The sequence below is a fragment of the Phyllostomus discolor genome, chromosome 8, assembly GCF_004126475.2.
Source record: "Phyllostomus discolor isolate MPI-MPIP mPhyDis1 chromosome 8, mPhyDis1.pri.v3, whole genome shotgun sequence".
Classification (NCBI taxonomy): domain Eukaryota; kingdom Metazoa; phylum Chordata; class Mammalia; order Chiroptera; family Phyllostomidae; genus Phyllostomus; species Phyllostomus discolor.
Window position 1 is genome coordinate 71,188,922 of NC_040910.2, and position 24,097 is coordinate 71,213,018.

Consider the following 24,097-nt stretch of genomic DNA (forward strand, 5'->3'; position numbering starts at 1 on the left):
AACCAGAAATAACTTGCAGAGGATATATAGAAAGCTGGTATCTGAATTAAGTGCTAATAAAAGACATTATGAAATGCCCAACTAAATACAGCAAATTGGCTCCCAAACCCTTTAACTTCAGCTTTGAAACATACTCCAGTACCCATCATCTTCTCATTGTTTGTTCGAGGACATAACAAAAACTGGTTAGAAGTGCCCTGAGAAACATGTAGGAAAAATACCAAACGAAAACCTGCCTCCTGGTGGTAGTGTTCAGGGTTGTAACTTTTCTGCTCCTGAAACCACATCTTCCCACACTTTTCCAAATTACGTATTATAATCATCAAATGTATTAAAAAGCTGTTCTGTTAAAATACTGCTTTAATGTAGGACAAGGGTTGTATCTGTTTGGCCACAAGCCCAGGACAGAGCAATGCCTGGCACACAGTAGGTGTTTGCTCAGTGGGTGAGTACCCCATCTGCTCTCCCCACCTTAGCAAAGAGTGACTAAAACCCACAAAATGGCACAGCAGCCCAGGCAGGAAGCAGGGGCCTGGGTATTTTTGCCTAGCAATTTAAACACTCGACGTAGATGCTTTTGGTCAAAATTAGTAAACTTTATTTAACTTTCAAAAAATAAAACAGAGAAAGGCAGCTAGCTTTAGCTTTGTTCTTGAGGATAAGATGTAATGACCCAGAGCAGGAACTACACCCTAAGTTAAAATACCCTTTACCCCCAATCAAGCCACAGGCAAGGAGGAATCCTCAATCTGGGGACAGGCCTGGGTGGGTGGGGCAGGAAGAACACCACAGTCAGGTGAGTGGGTTCTGAGACAGCACAAGGGGAGAACAAGACAAAAGCCTCACTGGAGACAACCTAAACTTCAATGGAGAACTTTGACACAAGGAGCTATGTACAAAGGAACCAGGCTGGGGGCCTGCACCCCCGAGGGAGGTGAGAGGACTGCCAAGCACCACCAGGCTGCCCTTCAGCCTAGCTGGCTGCTGCTGGGGCCTGCTTGTCCTCAGTTCTCCTCATCACTGTCATCAGGGCTGATGGCTGGGCTGGTGAGACTATAGGTGGGGCTGGTGGGTGAGTAGCCAGGGGAAGTGGGAGAGTAGGTAGAGCCTTTGGGGGAGGTGGGTGAATAGGTGGGGCTGGTGGGTGAGTACTTGGGGGAGGTGGGTGAGTAAGTAGGGCTAGTAGGTGAGTACTTGGGGGAGGTTGGAGTATAGACTGGAGAGGTTGGTGAATAAGTAGGAGACGTTGGTGAGTATTTTGGGGTGGTGGGTGAATAGGTAGGGCTGGTAGGTGAGTACTTGGGGGAGGTGGGTGAATATTTCGGGCTGGTAGGTGAGTACTTGGGAGAGGTTGGGGTGTACTCTGGTGAGCTGGGACTGTAGGAAGGGCTGGTTGGGGTATACTTTGGTGAGGTAGGGCTGTAGCTGGGCGAGCTGGGACTGTAGCTGGGAGAACTCGGGGTATAGGTTGGAGACTGTGGTGTATACCGTGGACTTGAAGGGGAATAGCTTGGTGAGGTTGGGGAGTAGCTGGGTGAAGTTGGAGAGTAGCTTGGAGAGGTTGGGCTGTAGTTAGGGCTTGTTGGTGTGTAGTTGGGACTAGTAGGTGAGTAGCTGGGCGATGTTGGGCTATAGCTGGGTGATGTTGGGGTGTAATTGGGACTGGTTGGAGAATAGTTAGGGCTGGTAGGTGAATAACTTGGGGAAGTTGGTGAATAGCTGGGAGAGGTGGGAGAATAGCTGGGTGACGTTGGTGAGTAGCTGGGAGAGGTGGGAGAATAGCTGGGAGAGGTTGGTGAGTAACTGGGAGAGGTTGGTGAGTAGCTGGGAGATGTTGGCGAGTAGCTGGGAGAGGTCGGTGAGTAGCTAGGTGATGTGGGTGAGTAGCTTGGGGAAGTTGGAGAGTAGCTGGGAGAGGTGGGAGAATAACTGGGAGAGGTGGGAGAATAGCTGGGAGAGGTGGGGGAGTAGCTGGGGGAGGTTGGGGAGTAGCTGGGTGACGTGGGACTATAATTGGGACTGGTTGGAGAATAGGATGGAGAGGTAGGGGAGTAGGAGGGTGAAGTGGGGGAGTAAGAGGGACTCTGGGGCGTGTAGCCCCCAGGGGAGCGGGGCTCATAGGCAGGCGATGTTGGTGAGTAGCTGGGGGACATGGCACCACCTGTAGGAAAGAAGGCAAAAGGAGTTAAGTGATGGAGAGACTAGCCCAGAAGGAAAGATCAGGAAGGAAATTAATTTGGCACTGATAGACAGGGACAGCTCACCTGGCGAGGGGATGTATGGGCTTGAGGGGCCTGGTGAGCCTGGGGAGCCAGGTGTGGGAGACCAGGCAGGAGAATAACCTGGGCTGAAGCCACTAGCATCTGAAGCAGCACTGGGAGAGAAGCCAGCTGCCCCTGGAGTCATTCCACTCCCTGTGAGGTAAGAGAAAATGCTAAGTTAAAACCAGAGTTGGAGTCCCATCCAACACCTTCCCCAGAGCCCCACGACTTCCAGTATTCCAACATGGTAACTCTCCATAAGGCGTTTGAACCACCTAAAGGGCTCTCTTCCTGGGCTGGGTCACTCACCAACACTGGGGGACCAGGCGCCGTAGGCTGGTGTTGCACCCTGATTCCAGGGTGTCATGGCCGGAGAAATTCCTCCCATGGGACTGGGTGCTGAGCCGAAGAACATGCCAGTGGCTGCAAAAATACACACAGTGACTTCTGAATAATAGCACCTAGGGACCGGATACCCTTCCTCCCCTTTGGAGACCCAGCCAGGTTGCATGCAACTAAGACTCCTACTCACGTCCAGCAGCACCCAAGCCAGGGATATTGGTGGGGATCTCCATGCCATATTTGCACTTCTCCGCATCAAGTAGGAGGTCAAAGCAGCCAGTGCCAGCTGGAGCTAGCTGGCCCAGCATGATATTCTCAGACACCCCCTTCATGGGGTCACTCTCTCCATGGGCAGCTGCTTCCATGAGCACATCCACCTGAACAACCGGAAGAGGGGGTGACCCCATTAGATCCCTCCACACAGCACTCCAGAGCTATTCCACCCTCGTATAGCCCACCCACCCAACAGAGGCAAGACCAGCACTAATGCCCACCACATCCATCACTTTGGTGGATGCCCTGCTTCCCACAGCACTCCTTTCTTTAGCTCTCTCCTTCCCCCCTGTTCAGAAGTTCTGCCATTACCGTTTCTTCAAAGGAGCATTTCATGAGAGGTCCAGTATCCTGGCGGTTGACTCCATGTCGCGTGATAGCCATCAAGTGGCCACGACAAGTCATGGTATCACACAAGAGAGCCAAATGCCGGTAATTAACGTAGGAACCATCAAAGGAGATGACGTGGTACAGCTCCCGCTCCAAGGCCTTCCGTACGGCTTCAATACCCAATACCTGACATGAGGGTTGGGGGTGAAGTGTCAAGACAGAGTACTCTGCTTCCAGCTCCTGCCATCACACAGACCCAGAGGGGCAGTTGGTGAAGCCCAGAATCAAAGTGGTGGCAGGCATAAAAAACTGAGCAAGGGTAATCTCCTGAGTGGAGAGAAGAGAATGCAACAGTTGCCAGGGCATCCAGGGAGGGGCCTTGAGCCAGAGACCCAGGACAGACTGCTGGGCAGTGGGGCTGCAAGGGGCTCACCGTAAAGATCTCCACAATATCATTGGATGTGGTGCGCACAGGGTCCACGTCCTTCTCACTCAGCACCCGCATCAAGCTCACGCCGTCGGTCTCCAGAATCCACTCTTGCAAGGCCTTGAATTCCCCATCCTCTGTGATTATGATCTTCTTCTTATTGTCTGTCTGTGGCAAGTGCATGTACACCTGGAGGGGGCACAGTGAGTTCAGGTGGGGCGGGGCTGAGGTGGGAGGGAGAGAAGTGGGAGGTGGGAGGGTTGCTGGGGAGGGAATGGCTGACCTTGCTGATCTGCTCGATACCCTGCAGGGTCATATCTGTCAGCATGTTGGACTCAATGCAGCGCAGGAAAACATCGTCATCCATCTTGTCCACCACCTCTTCTTCCTGCAACAAGAGTAAGGTGAGCACTCCTGGAATTTCCTGGTTCCTTCCCAGGCTCACCCCAAAATATAGCCTCTTTGGGGAATTAACAGTCAAGTAAAGGCCCCAAACTCCACCCTCCCCAGTTCCAGTGAACTATTCTCCAACATTTCCATAGTAGGTTCTGAGTTTACATTAAAGCACCAGCCACCCACACCTGCTAAACAATTTTCTAGGAGCCATGCCCAAGAGTGAAGTCACAGGTCAAACATTTTCTTGAGTCTTGTTATACCTGCTCTCACACCACTCTACCCAGGGCATGTCAACTTCTGTCCGCCCTGCCCCCGGCTCTAGTCCCTGCCCTCACGCAGGAGCACCAGGGGAGGAGAGAGCCAATGACAGGGCTATGAAGATGAGCCCACTTCAACACTATCGTCTCTTATCTATGTGACTGTTACTTCACATTTCAGAGATTTCACTGCTACAAGTTTTTAAAATCATTGCTAACCACCATTACCCACTCCTATATCAGGTGCTGTAACTGGCACATCAACGTTGCTTTCATTTTAACTTCTTTGGTCATGAACAAGATTTAAAGGGTTCCTATGTCTGACATGTGTGACATGGGAAGCCATTACTTCTTCCTGGGTCCCTTTACCTCTTGCATCTTGTTTTCATCACTGTTCATGATGCGGATACGGAGCACCAGCTTTTCTGCATTATCATCGTTAAAGATGCAATTCAAATCATCACCAAAACCTGGTGGGGAGGAGCCATGAGAAAGGTCACATCTATAGGACTTGCTTCTCGGTCGCTGTTCACCTGCAGCTCCCCCCTCCTCCTCATAGCACTTTTCTGGATAGAGGGAGGGGAAATGCTGAGAAGAAAAGGGAATGCAGAGGGGAAGTGGAGAAGAGATGCCTTGGGGGAGCAGAACCAGTGGATGAAAAGTCACGACGGCAGGTGGCTTGCTGGAGACTAGAGTGCAGTGACATGACAGAGGGGGGATCCCAGGAAAACCTGAGCTGGGCTGGCCCTCCCAGCCTTACCAGCATTGATCTTTTCAGCAATCTGCTCCATTGTCAGCTTCCGGTCAGTCATGTGCTTCCGGTCCAGCTCCACTCGCAAAAGCCAGGGAGAGATTCGGGCCACGTCAAAGTCAGGCATCTCATAGTAGACATTCACCCATTCCTGATCCTCTGCCACCACTGTGCTCTGGGGGTTGGGGTCATAGTAGATGGCTGTGTTGGCAGTCACCTTCCTCAATGTTGTATGTTCCAGACGGCACAGAATGTCCTGGAAAAGAAGAGGAATTCATGACACATTTGGGCTACCCGAACGCCTCTTCAAATCCTCCTATAGAGGAAATCCCAAACTTTTTAGTCAAGGGAAGAGTGTTCCCCTCCTTTTCCTTCTGCTGGGAAGCCCATCCACCCCAAGTCCTACCTTGGCTCTCTCAGCATCTCGAGCAGACTGGCCCAGCAGGAAGACAGTAAGTGAGGGGGTCTTTGGCTTCTTAGAAATGTTGATGAGCTCCTTAAGTCGGGGCACACCCAGAGTCACGTTCTTGGCAGACACACCAGCATAGTGGAAGGTGTTCAAGGTCATCTGGGTTGCGGGTTCTCCAAGGGACTGTGCAGCCAACGCGCCCACCATTTCCCCAGGATGGGCCTGTGGAGTAAGAAAAGAGAGCATCAGAAAAAGCCCCTCTCTTCTGGTAAATGAAAGCGAGACGCAATCAGCTGGGACTATCTTCTCCTCTTAAAGGACATGGGACAGAGGCACCTGGAAAACACAGAGACTTAAAGAAAAAAAAAAATCAGTCATATTTGATCATCCCCTTCCCTCAGACAGCATTTCAATTTATACACATCGTTGTTGCACCTAAATCCAAAATTTCTAAAAGTGTGCTAAAGTATTAATTTGGTAATAGTCTTCTAAATGGGAAGCTCCCCAATGCATTATTTTAATTGACATATAATCACTTACCATGAAATATAACCTTTTAATTGGAGTTATACAATATAGATGGTCTTTTCAGACTGGCTTTCTTCGCATAGTCATATGTATTTAAGGTTCTTCACTGTCTTTTTATGGTTTGATAGCCTATTACTTTTTATTATGGGATAATATTCCCTTGTATGGATATACCAGTTTGATTTATCCATTCAACAATGGACAAACATTTACGTTGTTTCTACAGCATTAGCTACTATAAATGCTGCTGCATTTGCATGCACAATTTTGTAAGAACATACACTTTCAAGTCTCTTGGGTATATTCCCAGGAAGGGACTTGCTGGGTCATGTGATAACTCTGTGTTTAAACTTTTGAAGAGCTGCCATATTTTCCAAGGTGGCTGCACCCCTCTCGCCAGCAGTGCAAGAGTTCTGCCCGAGTCCTGGCCAACACTCATCTCCTTATATTTTATCTCGGCCATTCCAGTGGGCATGAAATGGCAGTTCCCTGGGTTTTTCATTTTCATTTCCCTGATAGCTAATGATAAAGAGCATCTTTTCATGTGTTTACTGGTCATTTCTCTCTCTCTTTGGAGGAAACATCTATTCAAATCCTTCAACATTTTTTTTTTCTTTTTTTCTTTTTGCTGTTGACTTGAAACAGTCCTTTAATGGCCCTTAAATCAGATATATGATTTGCACATATTTCCCCTCCCATATTGTTTTTTTCTTTAAATTTTCTTGATGGTGTTCTCTGAATCACATAACTTTTTAATCTTGACTGAATTCCCAATTATATATTTTTGTTGTTGCTGCTGCTCATGCTTTTGGTGCCATACCTAAGAACCCATTGCCTAATCTAAGGGCATGAAGGTTTACCCCAGCGTTTTCTGCTAAAAGTTCTTTTATAGTTTTAGATCTTATATCTAGGTCCTTTATATAGTTTTAGATAAATTTTGTATATGGTATGAGGTAAGGGTTCAACTTCATTCCTTTGCTTGTGGTTATCCAGTTGTTCCAGCACTATTTGTTGAAAAGGCTATTCTTTCTGCCATTTAATTGACTGGGCACCCTTGTCAAAAACCAGGGGACCATAAACACGGAGGACTCTCGGTCGTTTTCCATTGGTCTGTGCACGTATCTTTATGTCATTAGCACACTGTCACGACTACTGCAGCTCTGTAGGAAGTTGAAATCAGGAAGTATATGAGTCCTCCAATTTTGTTCTTTTCAAAAACAGTTTTGCCTATTATGAGTCCCTTACATTTTCATATTAATTAGAAGATCAGCTTACACATTTCTGCAAAAAAGGCAACTGCAATTTGATAGGAATTGTCCTGAATGTAGATCACTGTGGGGATTATTGCCATGTAACAATATATCAAGTTTTCTAATCCATCAACATGAAGTGTCTTTCCATTCATATAAATCTTTTAAAATTTCTTTCAACCATGTTTTGTGGTATTTTCTAAAGTATTTTAAGTACTTCATTTTTGAAACTGGATTTAGATCAAATGAATTCAGAAGCATGCCTATAATTATAATGCTTCTCACCTTCAATTACCCTATAAATCCTTAAAGGCAGTGGTAATGTATTTTAGTATCTATAAATCTCTTTTCTGCTTACTGCAATTCCCTACCTCCGATTAACTTAGAATTCTACACACCGCAAGCATTTTAAGAAAACAAAGAACAACACTTCCATTTCATATCCCAGCTATGCCACTTACTTCCTGTACGACCATCACTCAAACACAGTCACACTCTCTCCCAAGGCTCAGCCCTATCTCTGCAACACTGTGCTAACAAACCTCCCCCCTATCAGGATCAACTTTAAGACTACTGAAGAACGAAGGCATAAAGCCTCAAACACAGGTCTTTGTACACAGCAGACTCTCAATGAATGAGAGCTATAATTAAGTGATTGTGGGCAGAGGTGGGCTGTTTCCAGAGCCCAGAGAAGTCAATAGGTCAAAGAGAAAAACAAGCCTGAGGTGATGACAACACTCACAATGGCTTGGTTGAACTTGGACTCAATCTCTCCAAGCAGCCAGTCGAAGGCCTCTCCACTGAGCCGAAATTCCTCAGCCATGCGGCGGGAACACAGCGTGGATCGAAGGTGAATGTTGAAGAGCAGTGTGGCGTTCTCCTGAGCCTGCCGGCTCAGTGGGTCATCCCCATTCACGATCACCAGCTTCTTGCTCAATTCCTTGACTCCTGGGGGGCAAATGAGGAGGAGAGTTTGTTGACCATGGCCCAGCAGACTCCTGACCCCTAGTTTCACCTCAAAGCAGGTACTCACCCTCTACCACCTTGATGGGGTGCAGGTCGGAGGGAAGGCGAGGGTTGATATGGAAGATTTTCTGAGCATTCCAGATCATGCGCAACAGGTTACAGGGGAGGACAACCTGAGGCAGGAGGTAAGGGAGGACGGATCACAAGCTGGGGACAGTCACATACGAAGAGCACTTCTCCAGCCCAGCCCTTCCTGCTCACACACACCTTGCTGTCCCCAGTTGGGAAGATGACCCTGAGCACCTCCCGGTCCTCACGCATCCTTTCAAATTCTCGTTCCAGCTCATTCTGAATGTGTGCGTTGCTCAGCACATCCTTCACCAGATCCTCCTGCAGAGTGCGCCGCAGGGCCCTCTCATTGGTATAATCAAAGCGGAACCTGCAGAGGACAGAGCAGAGTCTAGGACCAGGTGGCTCTGGGGCCTGATTCCGGCAAAGGGGTGCATTCTGTAGGGACAGGGCTTTGGAGACAAGGATCCTGAGCAGGGAAATAGAAGATCTAGGCCCAGGGACTGCCAGTGGGACCTAAGCCTGTGCCAAGCCCTCTAAGCTGGCTTTGTTCCATCACCAGACACAAAGTGGTGACAGGTCTCAACTCTTTCCTCCATACACCCTCCCCCAGAGCACAACTGCTGTCAGGGTGGTAGGAAAGGGCTGTACATGGGAAGGGGAATCCTCCAACTCTGGCCTGAGCCACAGGAGTGACAACTACCCGCCTGCCACCTCCTTACTTCTTCTCAAAAGCCTTGTTGGAAGGCTTAAGGGTAGCCAGGTTCTGGAACTCCACGCTCTCGCCTGCCAGGCCATCCTCGCCATAGCGTAGCTGTACCACCTGGTTGATGGAGTTCCGCACAGTGGCGTCATACTTCACCATCACCGACTCCATGGACTTGATCAGCCGCCGCTGGATATATCCTGGGGCGGGGGAATCAACTATTGGGCCCAAGGCAAGAGGAGGATGACAAAGGCCAAAGAGCACTCTGGAGCCTTAAGCAACCTGATCCTCAGAAGAGCCAGCTAATAGGCCCCTCAACCCTGAGGTCTCTCACTAAGAGCCATGTCCACTCCCAGATGGAATCAGCCCCATGCAGAGACCCCGAGGCTCCATCCGCCATCCTGAAATGCTCTATAACAATCAGATAAGTGCATCTGCCTAACTCTTGAGTTTTAGTCTCTATTCTTTCCACAAAGGCCAAAATTACATCTCTGGGAACAGAAGACTTTGGCCCAAGAACCCCCACTCCCTACTCCCAGGGGCTGCTCTGCCTGTGCTACCGTGGCCCCAGCCCATGGAGGGCCCCGGGTCGGAAGGCCTCACCCGTCTCAGCAGTCTTGACGGCAGTGTCGATGAGCCCTTCACGGCCCCCCATGGCATGGAAAAAGAACTCGGTGGGTGTGAGGCCGGCCAGGTAGGAGTTCTCCACAAAGCCACGGCTCTCAGGCCCATAGTCATCCTTGATGAAATGTGGCAGAGTCCGGTGCTTGAACCCGAACGGGATCCGCTTACCTTCCACGTTCTGCTGCCCGACGACAGCAATGACCTGCGACAGGTAAGATGGGCACGGCTGACTCCCTTTGCCTTAAAAACGAGTCCCCAGTATTTCTCCCCAACTGCCCTGCCCCCCAGCAACACATACCTTCCCTCCCACTCCCAACCTTCAGTGTGGCCCCCTATCTGGAAAGATAAGGCTCCCCACCTGGGAGATGTTGATCTTGGAACCTTTAGCTCCAGACACAACCATAGACTTAAAGTTGTTGTATTCAGACAGAGATTTCTGAGCAGAGGAGCCAGTCTTGTCTCGGGCGTCGTTGAGAATACGGTTCACCTGGTTCTCAAACGTCTGCCGCAGAGTGTTCCCGGGGGTGGGCTCCAGCTCATTGTTATGGGCCTTCTCGATGACCTGGGTACAAAGGAGGAGGCAGAGTTCTCAGTGAAACATCAATCCCTGTTTTATCCCCCTTCTCTCTAATTCTGACACTCTCTTTGCTCTTATTAAGTTCAAAGTCCATGAAAGATTCTTACTCAGTCTTTGCCCAGCCTCCTCTCTCACCTCTATTACATCCTGCTTGGCCTTCTTAATAGTGTTCTGAATGTCCTGGTAAGTCTTAGAATCAGCAATGGAGTCCCCAATGCCAATGGTATGACCTAGAGATAAGGAGAAGCATCAGCAACACCTTCTTTGGACTCCCAAGAAACGTGGGACTGAATCACAGCCAAGTGAGCGAATGGAGGAACACCAAATCTAAAGAGGAAAGAGAAAGGGATGAAAGAACACTAAACAGTGGGAGAGAGAATCAAACGGAGGGCCTGGTAGAGCCCCTACACTTACCCTCGATGAGGAGCCAGTTGTTAATGACAGTCTGAATGTTGGAATAGAAGAGGCGAGTGATGTCATGACCCATCTCTAGGTAAGAGATGTGGACCAGGGAGCCGGCTGATGTGCCCAAAGACTTCTTACACAGAATGCCCATGATCAACTCCCCGTTCTCCACCACCACCTGCAGACAAAGCACCCACTCAGCCCCTGCTGAGGCTTCCATGTCCAAGTCCTGTCCCCACACATCCAGAAGGCAGGCCTTACTTTAGTGTCCCCAGGAGAGATGTGCTTATAAGGGCCACTGTCCTCATCGTCGGGATGGGTGCTGTGGGTACGGATACAGTTGATGTGACCTGGTATGATAAGGGAGAAGATCTGTTTGCCTGTCCACAGGGGCCGGGGCTTCAGGATGGCTGGCTGCGGGACCTTCCCGTCCCACGTGGACAGGAACATCAGCAGGTTCATCACTTCGCCCTGTGAGACAGAGAGCAAGAAAAAGGGAAACTGAGAGCTGCTGGCCCCGATGCTTGGAAACATCAGAGACCACCCTGCCCAAGGGGAAGCCGGATTTCTGGAGGCAGAGATGCGAAGTGAATGTTTTCTGAAATTTTCATTAAAAAATTCATTGTCATAATGAGACTTTTAAAAACAGTAAATACACATTACTTACAACAATTTGGGAAATAAGTGAAAGTAAAAAAGAAGTAGATAAAAAAAGAGAATTTCAACATAGCCACTTATTTTTCTTTCAGCTTTTCTACCCCAGACAACAGCTGAAATTACATGACATTTTGAGGAATTAAATGGAGAACTAAAGCCATATACATTTTTTGGCCTCTGATCTTTTCAAACCCCCTTTGCTTCTGCCTCACAGCTCAGTACAGGGCAAAAGTCACAGGCCTCACTGCCCAGTGGCCCCCCTGCCTGCCCAAGCCAGGTTCCCTCTCTAGGACCACACACCCGTTCCAGGAAGACATCTCTCTTCGTGAATTTGCGCACTGCAGTGAGCGTGTCCTGCACAATGCCCATGACAGGGCGATTGCTCTGGGGAGTGACAATCATGCGTGGCACCATGGCAAGCTCCTGGATCTCCGCCCGTGTCTCGAGAGACTGTGGCAGGTGCAAGTTCATCTCATCACCATCAAAGTCGGCATTGTATGGGGTTGTCACACTGCAGTGAGAGAGAGAAGTCATACCTGGGCAGACGCCTGCAGTGCAAGCTCAGGGAGCAGCCCGGCCCCAGTCTGCCTCCCCCGGCCAGGGCACTGACCTGAGGTTCAAGCGAAAAGTAGACCAGGGGAGGATGCGGACCCGATGTCCCATCATGGACATTTTATGCAAAGTTGGCTGCCGGTTGAAGATAACAATGTCTCCATCGCACATGTGCCGTTCCACCTAGGGAGGTGAAGTGTGGGAAAGTCTCAGCAAAGGGGGTGTTCCAAGAATGAAATGATGGTGGACCTAAAATACTTTGTAGATGGAAACGTATGATACTGTGGTATGGCTTCACTTGAAACACTTATCAACCACCCTCTCTGGGCCAGGCCTTGAGGGTGTCTAAGGAGAGTACCCACCAAGGTTCTCATTCTGGGGAGAAAACCAAAAGATGCTAAACAAGAAGCCTCTGCTCTGTTCCTCCCTGATCTCTCTTCCCTGCCCTCTATGTCCCTCATGCTGCCCTCAGGTTTATGTGATCCCCACCCGGAATGCCAGTGGCTGACAGCCACAAGCTACCCTAGGGTAGCAGTCTTTTGAAAAGAATCAGGGAGCCTGGATCCTAATAACAGGACAGCCTCAGCTGGCCCATCACAGCCTGTCCCCATTCTACACAGCTTCCTGCTCAGGTGAGAGGTCCCAGCCTGTTACGTGCCTTATAACCAGTCTGTAGGTGAAGGTCACTGGGCTTGGGGTGAAAACGCAGGTCAATGCGATCGCCGTTGTCTCGGATGATGTACTTGGCCCCTGGGTACTGGCTGTTACCCCTGCGCACTAGTTCCTGAAGTCTAGGAAGGAAAGAGGTGAAATAAACAAAAATACTTCCCAGAAAGCCATTCCTGGCACTCCTCATCCCAAAGCCCCAAGTGGGAGTCCAGCTTCTAAACTTCAACGCTCCCTTCTATTCACTCCAAGCCCATTCCCCTCATGTCTCTCCCGCAACTGCAGACAGGACTTCTGAATTGAGCACACCTGTCAATGTTGAAGGGGGTGACAATCTCTGCAAAGGTCATGTTGGCGGCAATGGAGCGAGGCACGCCAACCTGGTCAATGGAGAGGTTGGGGTCGGGAGTGATGACAGTGCGGGCTGAGAAGTCCACTCGCTTGCCCATCAGATTCCCTCGCACCCTGCCTTCCTTGCCCTTTAACCGCTGCTTCAGGGACTTGAGGGGACGCCCAGACTTCTGCATGGCCTGTGAGCAAACACAGGGTGGGGGCAGCCCAGCAGTCAGCACTGGCCCTCGTCCAGAGCTCAGAGGCCTCATGCTGGCCCCCTGCCCTTGCCCCAATCCCTGTCCCTCTTGTGCACAGGGCATGCAGAGTGTGCTGACTCACTCGAGGCAAGCCAGGCAGCTCATTGTCCACCATGGTGGCCACATGGAACTGGAGGAGCTTCACGTCCTCTGCAATGACATGGGCTGCTGCACCGTTCTGCTCATTTCGCCGAAGCTGATTGTTGATCTTCACAATGTCAGCCAGTTTGTGAGTCAGGTCATCCTGAAGTAGGAAGTGAGTGTGGTCACGATCCAGCTACTACTGAGCTCTCAGCATGTGCGTACCAGTACACTGCACCTGTCACCCTCACGTCACCCTGGGATGCAAGTCTGCTCTCTCATTTCAGATACAGAAGCATCTTCATGAACTTTAACCACCTTAGGGTCCTTGTTAAAGGTTATACAGCTGACAAGTGGTAGAGTATTTTCAGAGCCCGATGATCTGTCCGTCATCCATGCACACCGCATTTCACCACCGGCTCCTTCACCCCGCCCCACCCCAGGGCTCCCTCCCTTCAGACATTTAGCCATTCAGCTGAGAGGCAGAGTCCAGAAACCACTGACCTGGTTGCGGGCAGAACCCTGCATCACAACAGCGGGTCGCACTGAGAGAGGCGGAACAGGCAGCACTGTGACGATCATCCACTCGGGTCGGGCATAGCGCGGCTCCATGCCCAGCACAAAACACTCCTCATCTGAGATACGTTTGAAGATCTCGTGCACTCGCTCAGGACTCAGCAGGATCTTCTTCTCCTGAGAGTCCTCGTTGACATGCTTCCACTCTGCATACAGCTCCAGGCCTGAGCGCCGGATCCTGGGCTGGTACCGCCCACAGCCACCATGGCCCTTTCCAAGGAGAGCGAGGGGCCTTTAGAATCCAGAGATCCAGCCACCTCCTCCACGCCAGGCCAGCCTCTGGGACACCTCATGACCCCTCCCTCCCAATAGTCTCTGCCAGCCTGTTACCTTTTCTTTGGTCAAATCCTCATCGCCTTCAGGCTGCTCCACACCAAACTTGTTGTCCATCTCCTCCCCACCCTCACAGATGTTTTTGCCCTTGCAGAGGTCATAGACATGTGTGAGTCGCTTCTTGGGCTGCCCCTTAGACTTGGCCAAAATGTCCTTGATCTTGGGGTTGTTCTGGAGATACAGAAGAACAGTGTTAGTGGGGCATGCTCCTCTGCACCCCCACCATGTAACACCCCGCCCCCAGAGCAGGGCCCATCCCCCACTCACAGAGTCCACAAGCAATTTGGAGCAGAAGAAGCAGACACAGCGCAAAACTTTCATCGTCTTCACCAGGAAGCCCACATGAAACACAGGTTTGGCCAGCTCAATGTGGCCAAAGTGGCCAGGACACTCTGTCATGTTTCCTGTGGGAACATATACTTAATAATTTCCTCCCAGCTTTCACACCTTAGAGACCAGGTCTCCAGGTGTCCCCCCTCAGGCCTGATTTCCTTTAAGGACTGAAGCCTCTCTCCTCCCCTTCATGATTCCACACCAACAACCCCCCCAATCTCACCTGCGCATGTTTGGCAGCGGCCAGTCCGCTCAATCACCCCCTGCCTCGGATCCATAAGGCCCCCAAGCTTGGGGCGACCTCCCTCGGTTGTCTCAGGGTACTTGATACCACCCTCTGTTACAGACATTCGCTTCTGCAAGGAAAAAAAAAGGCCAATAACAACTAAATAGGATTCCTAGTTTTCAGTTTTCACATACTAAGCGTTTAAAGAACCACAAACTATTTACAGGAAGTTGACCAAGTTTAACCTGGGGTGAGGGCAGTGATGGGGGGTGTCAGTGTATGTATGCTTCTGGAGATACCAAAGTTGAATATCACAAGTCAAAAGCCTGTCCTAGTCACTGTCTGAGTTGGGGTAAGGTGGGCAGACCATGTAGTCGCCTACCTCTAGACACCAGACATCTCTCCAGATTGAATTCTACATTGCTAACATACACAGGATTTTAATAGCAAAATAAAAGTTGTTTTGAGAAACATTAAAAAAAAAATCAATGCCTTGTTTCTTCCCCAAAGCTGAAATCAAGCCCAGAATCTGAGTCATGGGTAGGAGGAGCCTCTGTTCCTGCGGGAACAGCACTGGTGTCCTGCCTCAAGATGCACCTTGCCTTCTGTGAAGTTAGGTATTCTTTGCCCCTATCCTCGTAACCACCTCCTCTTCAAGGGCCTGGCCAGCTTGAGACTTTCCATGTTCAGATGGAGATTTGATGCTAAGACAGGAGAGCCAGGAGCCAGAATGAAAAGCTGGTGGAAATTATTTGGAGCAGAAGTAAACCTCATGGGATGAAGGCAGAGGCAAGGGCCAGAATTCTGAGAAGGGTGGGGCCAGGACTCACTGGCTCAATCTGGTGAAAGAAAGGCTGAGATGGAAGAAGTGTGTATGAGTTAAAGAAGAAATTTCTGCCCTGGCCTAGAGGCTGGTCGAGGAAACCTTTAGTTTTCATATACTGACAACCAAGGACCTTAAAATTAGCTAGGCTTTTTGATCCACTGAACTTTGGGAAGAACTTAGAAGAATGTAATAAAAGCTTCAACCTGAGTGTCAACTTCATGCCAGGCACCAACCATATTTAATGTGCCTTGTTTCTCTAACCCTAACCACAGATCTAGGATGAGTTCCTGTTCCTTTAGACATGAAAAACCTGAGGCCATGAAGTGACTTGCTCAAGGAGCCAGCAGAAGTCAAACCCATCCCTCTCTGGTCCCAAACACATGCTCATCCCACTCTACAATGCTGTAGCAAAAATGATTATTTAACCTGTAGGATACATCTTTTTGATGCTAAGGGCAGTGCTAGCTGATTCATTCTTATCTTTGTAACTAACTTGTAAACTATGCATCACTGTCTCCATTTTACAGATTATAAATCTGAGAGGCCCAAGGTCATGCAACTAGAAAATGTTAGAGCCAGGATTTGCCTGTGCATTCTTTCCACTGCATTATGCTGGAAAAACAGATGGATAACTTCAAATCAGCAAACTGCAGCGATTGTGAGTGCTTATACACAGCTATTTGCCTAAAGACCGCATCTCCTTCCACTACCACATCTGTATGACTCCTGATGCGCTCCACTCTGCTGAACCCGACAGATTCTCCTCAGCCCTGGCTTGTTGGCCTGTGAGACACTACAGAGGGACCATTCTTTCTTCCTACCTCTCTGGCTGCTGCCTCCTAGTCTGGTTCCAGGCTCCTCTGCCTTGGTCTGCTCCTTAAACCCTGCTACTTCCCAGGTTTCAGTTCATTCACACTTCTCATAGCACCCTATATGCTACCCTGTGATTTTCCCTAATACTGATGATGCCCACCCTTCTACCTCCATGCGTCACCTTTCTTCCAGATTTTGGAATCACATATGAAACTATCTACTGAACCCTCTGCAGATATCCTATTAACAAATCAAACCCCCTTTTCCACAAAAATCACTCCTTTCCCTTTAGTGCCCATCTAAGATGGTAGCACTCATGCCCAAAACCAATACTTACCCCTTCTTAAGAACCCTCAGGCATAAAACAATAGAAATAGTATGAGCTGGGGCCAGAGACTTCTGGTTTGGAATTTTGTCCCTATCACTCATGAACTATATAAACGTTACGGACTAAAGTCCTGGCTGGTGTGACTCAGTGGATTGAGTGCCAGCCTGCAAACCAAAGAGTTGCCAGTTTGATTCCCCATCAGGGTATACACACTTGGGCTGTGGGCCAGGTCCCCAGTGGGGGGGCATGCCAGAGGCAACCACACATTGATGTTTCTTTCCCTTTCTCTCTCCCTTCCCCTCTGTCTAAAAATAAATACAATCTTTTAAAAAAAATTTTAAAGATTTTATTTATTTATTTTTAGAGAGGGAAGGGAGAAAGAGAGAGAGAAAGAAACATCAATGTGCAGTTGCTAGGGGTCATGGCCTACAACCCAGGCATGTACCCTGACTGGGAATTGAACTTGCGATACTTTGGTTTGCAGCCGTGCTCAATCCACTGAGCTACGCCACCCAGGGCTCAATCTTGGTTTTTTGTTGTTGTTGTTGTTGTTTTTAAATGACTTAATTAGTCTGCTTAAACCCATGATGTAACTATCCAATCATTCACCAAGTAATGGTCATTTATACCTCCTAGATGTTTCTTGAATCCTGCCCCTCTTGCCCATCCCTACTACCACTGCCTTGGGTCAGGCCTTTTCTTTGTGGTCTACATCAGAGCATTCCATATGTCACCAACCTGTCTCTCTCCAATCCATCCACACAACTAGGGTGCTCCCTCTAGAATGGAAATTGAGTCTTCATACCCTCTTGTCCTCAGAATGATGCCCCAAGTCAGCAGGACAACTTACAAAAAGGATCTCATGACATTTTCACTCTCCTCTCTTTTTCCACATCAGTAACCGAGCCCCCTGTGGATCCCCTATCTCCTAGCTTTGTGCTGTACCCCCTGGGTCTTACACATGCTTGGAATGCCCTTCCCCACAGGACAAACTGTTATTTAAAGACTCAGCTCAGACATTATTTCTTCAAAGCCTTTCCACAGCCCCACAAGACTGACTGGCACCCCTCTGTGCTTCTGTAACCCCTCTATCACCATGCATCTCATATGCAATGAAATCATCTACTGGGGTCTGTCCTCCCCATAGATTTTAAGCATCTTTCAGGCAGACAGAATTTTTCTATCATCCTGGACCCCATGGCTCCCAATAAATGTTTGTTAAACTGAACTGAACTGCTTAGGACCCTTCACAGCAGAGAAGTGCCCTCAAAGAACTTGGAAATATCGAGAGAAAGCTGTCTCCTGCCAGTCAAACCAGTAATTCCCTCGTAATGCATCTGATTGGTCACTGCCAAACAGAAACCAAAATGGTTTACAGACGCAAGGCTGAAGAGGTTCTGAGCAACCACGATGCTCATCCAAGATGACCTGATAAAATCTCAGAGACAGGCCTCATGGGTGACGGAATTCACAAAGTTGGAACCTCATCAGCTGCACTGTGTCCTATGAGAAATACCACAAAGTGGAAGCAGGCCTGAACCTGGCTGCCAAAAGAGTTAGTTACTAGAAAGGACCCATGGAAAACCCCATTCAATACTTTTCACCTCCCCCTGCTCCAAGTTTATGCTCACTAAGCCAGCCACCTTCTAAGGACTAATTCTGCTTCCAGGCATGGAGACAGGGCCTGGGGCTGTCCAGCAATGTTCTGGACTATGCCTCCACCTCAATAAACAAACTGTCATTTTGAATTATAAACAAACTATTTTAGCCCCCAACCATTCATCCAAACACTAGGTCTCACTACCCACATGATAAATGTTAAGACTCCTGAGGAGTGGCTGGTCCCAAGTGCCCCTAGGGTCACAGAACAAAAGGTGTGCCATAGATTGTTAGTAAAAATTTAATCTCTTTCCCCTGCCTTTAGCAAGTACACAAGTTCCTTACACCTTGGCTTCAACGCTCTCAGCTTAATTGGAACCTCCCCACTCCATTTATGCTCCAACTGCAATAGATTTCTCAAAATTCCTTTTCTTCACATGCCACCTCCTTTCCAGTAAACTCCTTTTCGGTTTTTAAGACCCAATTCAGATGTCACCTTTTCAGTCTTCTCTGACTCTTCCTAGCCTTATCCACGCCCTAGCAAGGTCTCCGGCCCAGCTGTAATTACTTGTTTACACACGTGTCTCTCCCACTGGATTGTAACCTTGAAAGGCAAGGATCATGTGTCATTCATCTTTATATCCTTAGCACCTCGCACAGTCACTAGCACATGGTAAGGGTTCAGACAATATTTGTTGTATGGGAAATCCCTCATTAGATTATAAATAATTTGAAGACGAGAATAATTTCCTGATTTACCAATGTAGACTACATCACCTAAAAAGAAAATTTTAAATCTCTCACTGAGCCCTTGTCCTAAATCCTTATTGGAATAAGCTGCGGAATAAATGAATTAAGCTTTCCCTGGAAGACAGTTGCTTTTAGTGAATAGGAGTCAACTCCTTCAAATGTAATTAAGCACCCATTTCCTCCAACTTTGTACAGCTTTTTATAAAACCCTAGCATCAAAGCTCCTGGCTTCCTTCCCCTTACCAGGCAACATCCAAACATATCTTTTAACAGCAAAGACAACAGCTGTCTTGCAGCCGATTCTCAGATCCCTCAGTACCTTGATATGAAAAATATTCTACCCTTAAATACTATCGGTTCCACAAGAGGGCCCTTACCCATCCATCCTCCTACCAAAAGTGGGAATGTTATTATCTCAAAATACAGGTGTACTATATTATATAAACTGCAAGCTATGACCCCTGTAATTTTTGTGAACAGCTTTTCACATTTCTAAAAGTAAAAATATGTTCCCATTTTTGCATAAATAGGGCCTCATTCTGCATACTGTTCAGTAACTTTTTCACTTATCCAGATTCCTAAACTTTTATTAGTTCACAGTACCCCTCGTGTCTCAGTAGTTTTCACAGCACTCCCTAGGCCAAAAGGGATCCACTAAGTACCTAGATCCAAACAACTTGAGTATCTATGTCCTACCAACTTAATAGCCATTTGCAAAACAAAACAATACAACACATAAATGAGAAAATTGAGAAAAACATTGTAAATATATGAAAGTATTTCTCAAATAACCACAATTACTTAGCTATGATACCTGCTGGGCACTGCACAACTTCTGAAATCTTGGAATCTGACTGGACAGCTGCACCCTTATTTCTTGTTCTACAGTCATTTTGCCCAGAATTTAGCAACTGTAAAAAACTAAGTTTCAAAACGCTATGACATCATTGGAGGGGATTTGGTGCCATCTGATGTTGAAAAGGAACTACTTCGACTAGTAGTTCCCAGGGCATGCTTCTGGCACTTCTAGAAAATTTAGAATCTCTCACTGGGCCCATGAGTATGCTGTACTACCTCAGCAGTTTGGGATTTAACCTAGTGGGAAGGTCTTGTTCTATTTTAAGAATAGACCCTGAGGTATTCAATAGGATTCCTATTAGTAAGTTAATATTTAGGCAACTTATAATTTAAAACGTCATTTTCAAAGTGTTGCAATAAAATACTTCTACATGTATCTGTGTACTTGTTCAATTATTTCATTCACTCATTTATTTCACAAACTTAATTACATGCCTATTATGTACTAGGCACTATTTGAGATGCTGAGACTGAATACAAAGTCTCTTATGAAATTTACATTCTATTAACAACACAAAAACTAATCCTCTCAGCGACAGGCTATGAAGTTGGAGATAGCAGGAGGGTGCTATTTAAATAGGATGGTCAGGGAAGAGCTCCCTTTTTATGACACCTGATAAAAAAAACTGACTGATGATGCGAAAGAGCAGACCTGAGGAAGTCTGGGCAATGCTGTCCTGAGCACCAGGAACAGTGAATAACAAAATCCTTGAGGTAGTAATAAGCTTGTAGTGTTGAAAGAACAAGCAGATCAATGTGGTTAAAAAACAGCAAAGAGAAGATTGGTAATGAGATGGCGAAGCACTTAAGCAGGGGCCAAATACAGGATTTCATAGGTCACAGTGAGTGGTTTGGATCCTCTGAAGAAGGCAACATTAAAAGATCTCTCTAGCTGCTCTGCAAACTGTAGGAAGAACTGGGGCTAGGGCAACTGCAATACTCTGAGAAAGATGATAGTGGGGTATACCATGGTGGTTGCAGTAGCATAAATGGCTGGATTCCAGGCATGTTTTGAAAGGCAGAAATGACAGGGTAGCAGACTGAGTAAAGGTTGTAAGAGAAGAATCAAAGATGTCTTTTGGTTTAAGCAACTGGATGAATACTGGAGCCATTGCTTGTTTGCTGAAGGCAAGACTGGAGGAGGGGCATGTTCAAGAGGAGAAATTGAGTTTTTTGAAAATGAATATGCACATTAAACTACTCGTAAAATTGTCACTGCCCTCCAAAAAGGTCATATCAATTTATCCTCTTACCAACAATGTATAAGCATGCCTATATCCTAATATTTAAGCCCTGGCTGGCGTAGCTCAGTGGATTGAACGTGGGCTGTGAACCAAAGTGTCGCAGGTTCAATTCTCAGCTAGGGTACATGCCTGGGTTGCAGGCCATGGCCCCCAGCAACCGCAAATTGATGTTTCCCTCTCTCTATCTCCCTCCCTTCCCTCTCTAAAAATAAATAAAGTCTTTTAAAAAAGTTGAAAAAAAAGGAAAAAAATTTTATTTATTTATTTTTATGGAGGGGAAGGGAGGGAGGAAGAGAATCATCAATGTGCAAGACAGACACCGATTAGCTGCCCCTTGCATGCCCCTAACTGGGGACCTGGCCCACAGCCCAGGCATGTGCCCTGAGCCAGAATCGAACCCGTGCCCCCTTGGTTCACAGGCCAGTGCTCAATCCACTAACCCACATCTGCTAGGACTATACTCCAATATATATATATATATTTTTACTTTATTCATTGATTCTTAGAAAGAAAGGGAGGAAGGAGGAGGGGAAGGGAGGCATCAATTTGTTGTTCCAATTATTCATGCATTCACTGGTTGATTCTTCTATGTCACTTGACCAGGGATTGAAACCTGCAACTGTGGTGTATGGGGATGACACTTTAACCAACTGAACTACCCAGCCCAGGGCCTATATCCCAATATTTTTGCCATCAGGAAAAAAATTATTTTTAATTTGCATGTTTTTATTAGTAAACTGAATTGTTTTTAAATCCTCACCTGAGGATATGTTTATTGATTTTAGAGAGACAATGACTGACTGCCTCCCTTACCCACCCTGGGTATAAAACCCACCAGGAATAAAACCCACAACCTAGGAATGTGCCTTGACAGAGAATCAAACCCTCAGCCTTTTGGTGTACTGGACAATGCTCGAACCAACTGAGACACCAACTGCTCAGCCAGGGTAATGTTTTTAATGGCCATTGGTACTACTTTTGTGAACTGCCTACTCATATCGTTTACCCATTTTTCTAGTAGATAGATGTGTGCCTTCCTTACTAATATTTAAATGTTCCTTGTATATTAAGAAGTCTAATCTTGTCTGTCACATTGCAAATGTTTCTTAGCTACCCATGGTGTCTCTGATAGAGAGAAGTGTCTCTTATTTTTACATAGGCACTCAATAAAATGTACCTATAATTAATTCATTACTATTAAGGGTTTCTATCCCTAGTATCAGCCCCCAAAAGCCTTCTGTATTTTTTTGAGTGCTTTATAGTTTTATTTTTAGATTTAAACCTTAATTCCATCTGGAATTTATTCTGTGCTATGGTGTAAATTGAGGAAGTTCTAACTCCAGACACAAATTTCACAGAGCTGAGCCTTCTCCTCCAGCACAACCGTCTCCATTCACAAACAGCCATTAAACTCCATTCTCTCCAGCTAACTGGCTCCCTCCACTTCACTCCACAAAAGTTCAAGTCACCAACGGCTCTCCACTAGAACTATCTCCCTCCCTGGTCTCTCCCGCTTCCATGCTTAGAGTGCTCCCCAATTGGTTCCTCACAGGGCAACAAAAGCAGTTTTTGTTATGTGTTTTTTTAACGTAAAATTGATGTCACTCTCCTGCTTACAATTTCCAATGGCTTCCTAAAGAAAAAAAGTTAAATCCAGATCCTTGTCATTTTTTACAGTACCCCACCTGGTCTGCCCCACCTCATGCTTAGCCAGCCCATTTGGATAATGTTCTCCTTCTCATGCACCAATCCCAAACACAATGGCTTTACTTCAGCTCCTGGAACACAAGTTCATTCACTCCTTAGGCCTCGATGACTAGCTGCTTCTCATAATTCAGATAATGCCATCTCCTCAGGCAGGCCTTCCCAAACCCTGATACACCTCATCTAAAGCAGCTTCACCTCAGTGACTCTCCATCGCATTACAGTTTCCCTTTATTCAAGGCAATTGCCATTTACTAAATTATCTTGTTCATTTACTTGTATGTTTTAGTGCGTCTCCCCTGCCCCTTCCCAATGAAAGTGCTCTATAAGGTAGGATCCTTGTCCTTGTTCAGCTCTTTATTCCAGCGTCTGTTGTGTCTGTCACATGGTAGGTGCTCAATTAATATTTGTAGGCAGGAGAGAAAATCTGGGGGTCGGCTTCTTATCTAAACTTGTGAAGGGCCCCTAGGACTCGTCTGGCTCCATTTAACGTCGGTATCTGCGATGTGCTGCCAGGCACCCTTCTCTCCTTTCTTCTCATTTTCCAGCTTCACCTGTGGCCAGGCTCACACCCTAGCAAATTTAACTCTGGGAAGCCGCGAGGCTGGACCCCGCATTGCCTTGGCGCTGCTAACCCATCCCCACTGCCTGTCACTAGAGGCAGAGACAAGCACCAAGTTTCCGCAGCCAACGTCAAACCCCGCGCGCTGCGCGAGAAAGAGGAAGAGTGCGAGGGCAGAGCCGCTTACCAGTTCATCCGGACTCAGAATTCCGAACTGCACTCTCCTGATGGTGCGCAGCGGGCATGCGCTGTCCCCGGAGGGGGGGCCACCCCCGTGCATCGCGGAGGCAGGCGCTGCGCAGGCGCAAACCTCAGTACAAAAAGCCTGCGCCGCCTCCGCCTAAGCGCTCAGACCCCGTCGGGGCGGCCACCGGGAAGGACCTTCCCTAAAGTTGGGAGGAAAAAGCGGGAGGAAGGAAGGGGGGGGGAGGGAAGGAGGCGGGGAAAAAAAAAAGAGCGAAAGGAATTTTCCTCCCCCTTTCCGGAGATTTTTCGTCTCCCAGAAAGAAAAAAAAAAGAGGAGGGGGAAGGAGAAGGTTTGGGGGGGGGAGAAGAAAAGGGGTAGCGAATAAATAATTAACCGGGATCCTGAACGGCAGAGGTTACGGCAGTTTGTCTCTCCCTCTCCCGGGAGCCACCTTCTTCTCCAACCGTCCCGGCCGCGCTCTCGGCGCTTCTGAGAAGCGAACTGACCGAATGACGCCTTTTATAGATTCGCCCCTGCATCTCCGCCCCTTCCTTTCCCGCCCTCCCTTGCGCTACGGGGTTGCTTGCGCTGGCCTGCACGGGACGCGCGCGCACCAGTCGTTGCTCCTCCCTTCCCGACTC

The 24,097-nt window shown here is 47.9% G+C and overlaps 1 protein-coding gene across 2 annotated transcripts; it reads right to left on the bottom strand.

Moving 5' to 3' along the window:
* Window positions 1-575: 575 nt before the first annotated feature.
* On the bottom strand, window positions 576-23,960 carry POLR2A (RNA polymerase II subunit A). Of its 2 annotated transcripts, XM_036033091.1 has the most exons (30): window positions 23,457-23,532; window positions 19,716-19,812; window positions 14,583-14,715; window positions 14,294-14,430; window positions 14,024-14,197; window positions 13,622-13,903; window positions 13,119-13,280; window positions 12,756-12,976; window positions 12,439-12,571; window positions 11,839-11,963; window positions 11,529-11,739; window positions 10,833-11,042; window positions 10,581-10,749; window positions 10,302-10,396; window positions 9,948-10,151; window positions 9,569-9,791; window positions 8,982-9,165; window positions 8,458-8,629; window positions 8,258-8,363; window positions 7,967-8,172; window positions 5,444-5,668; window positions 5,047-5,293; window positions 4,656-4,756; window positions 3,917-4,021; window positions 3,640-3,822; window positions 3,189-3,392; window positions 2,794-2,980; window positions 2,571-2,684; window positions 2,265-2,414; window positions 576-2,161 (listed from the first exon to the last, which is right to left on the bottom strand). In XM_036033091.1, the coding sequence occupies exons 2-30, from the start codon at window positions 19,791-19,793 to the stop codon at window positions 1,005-1,007; spliced, it is 5,898 nt and encodes a 1,965-aa protein (XP_035888984.1). In that variant the 5' UTR covers window positions 19,794-19,812; window positions 23,457-23,532; the 3' UTR covers window positions 576-1,004. The 2 variants fall into 2 exon arrangements, with proteins under 2 accessions (XP_035888984.1, XP_028390225.1); XM_028534424.2 differs by lacking the exon at window positions 19,716-19,812 and having other exon boundaries at window positions 23,457-23,960.
* Window positions 23,961-24,097: the final 137 nt, after the last annotated feature.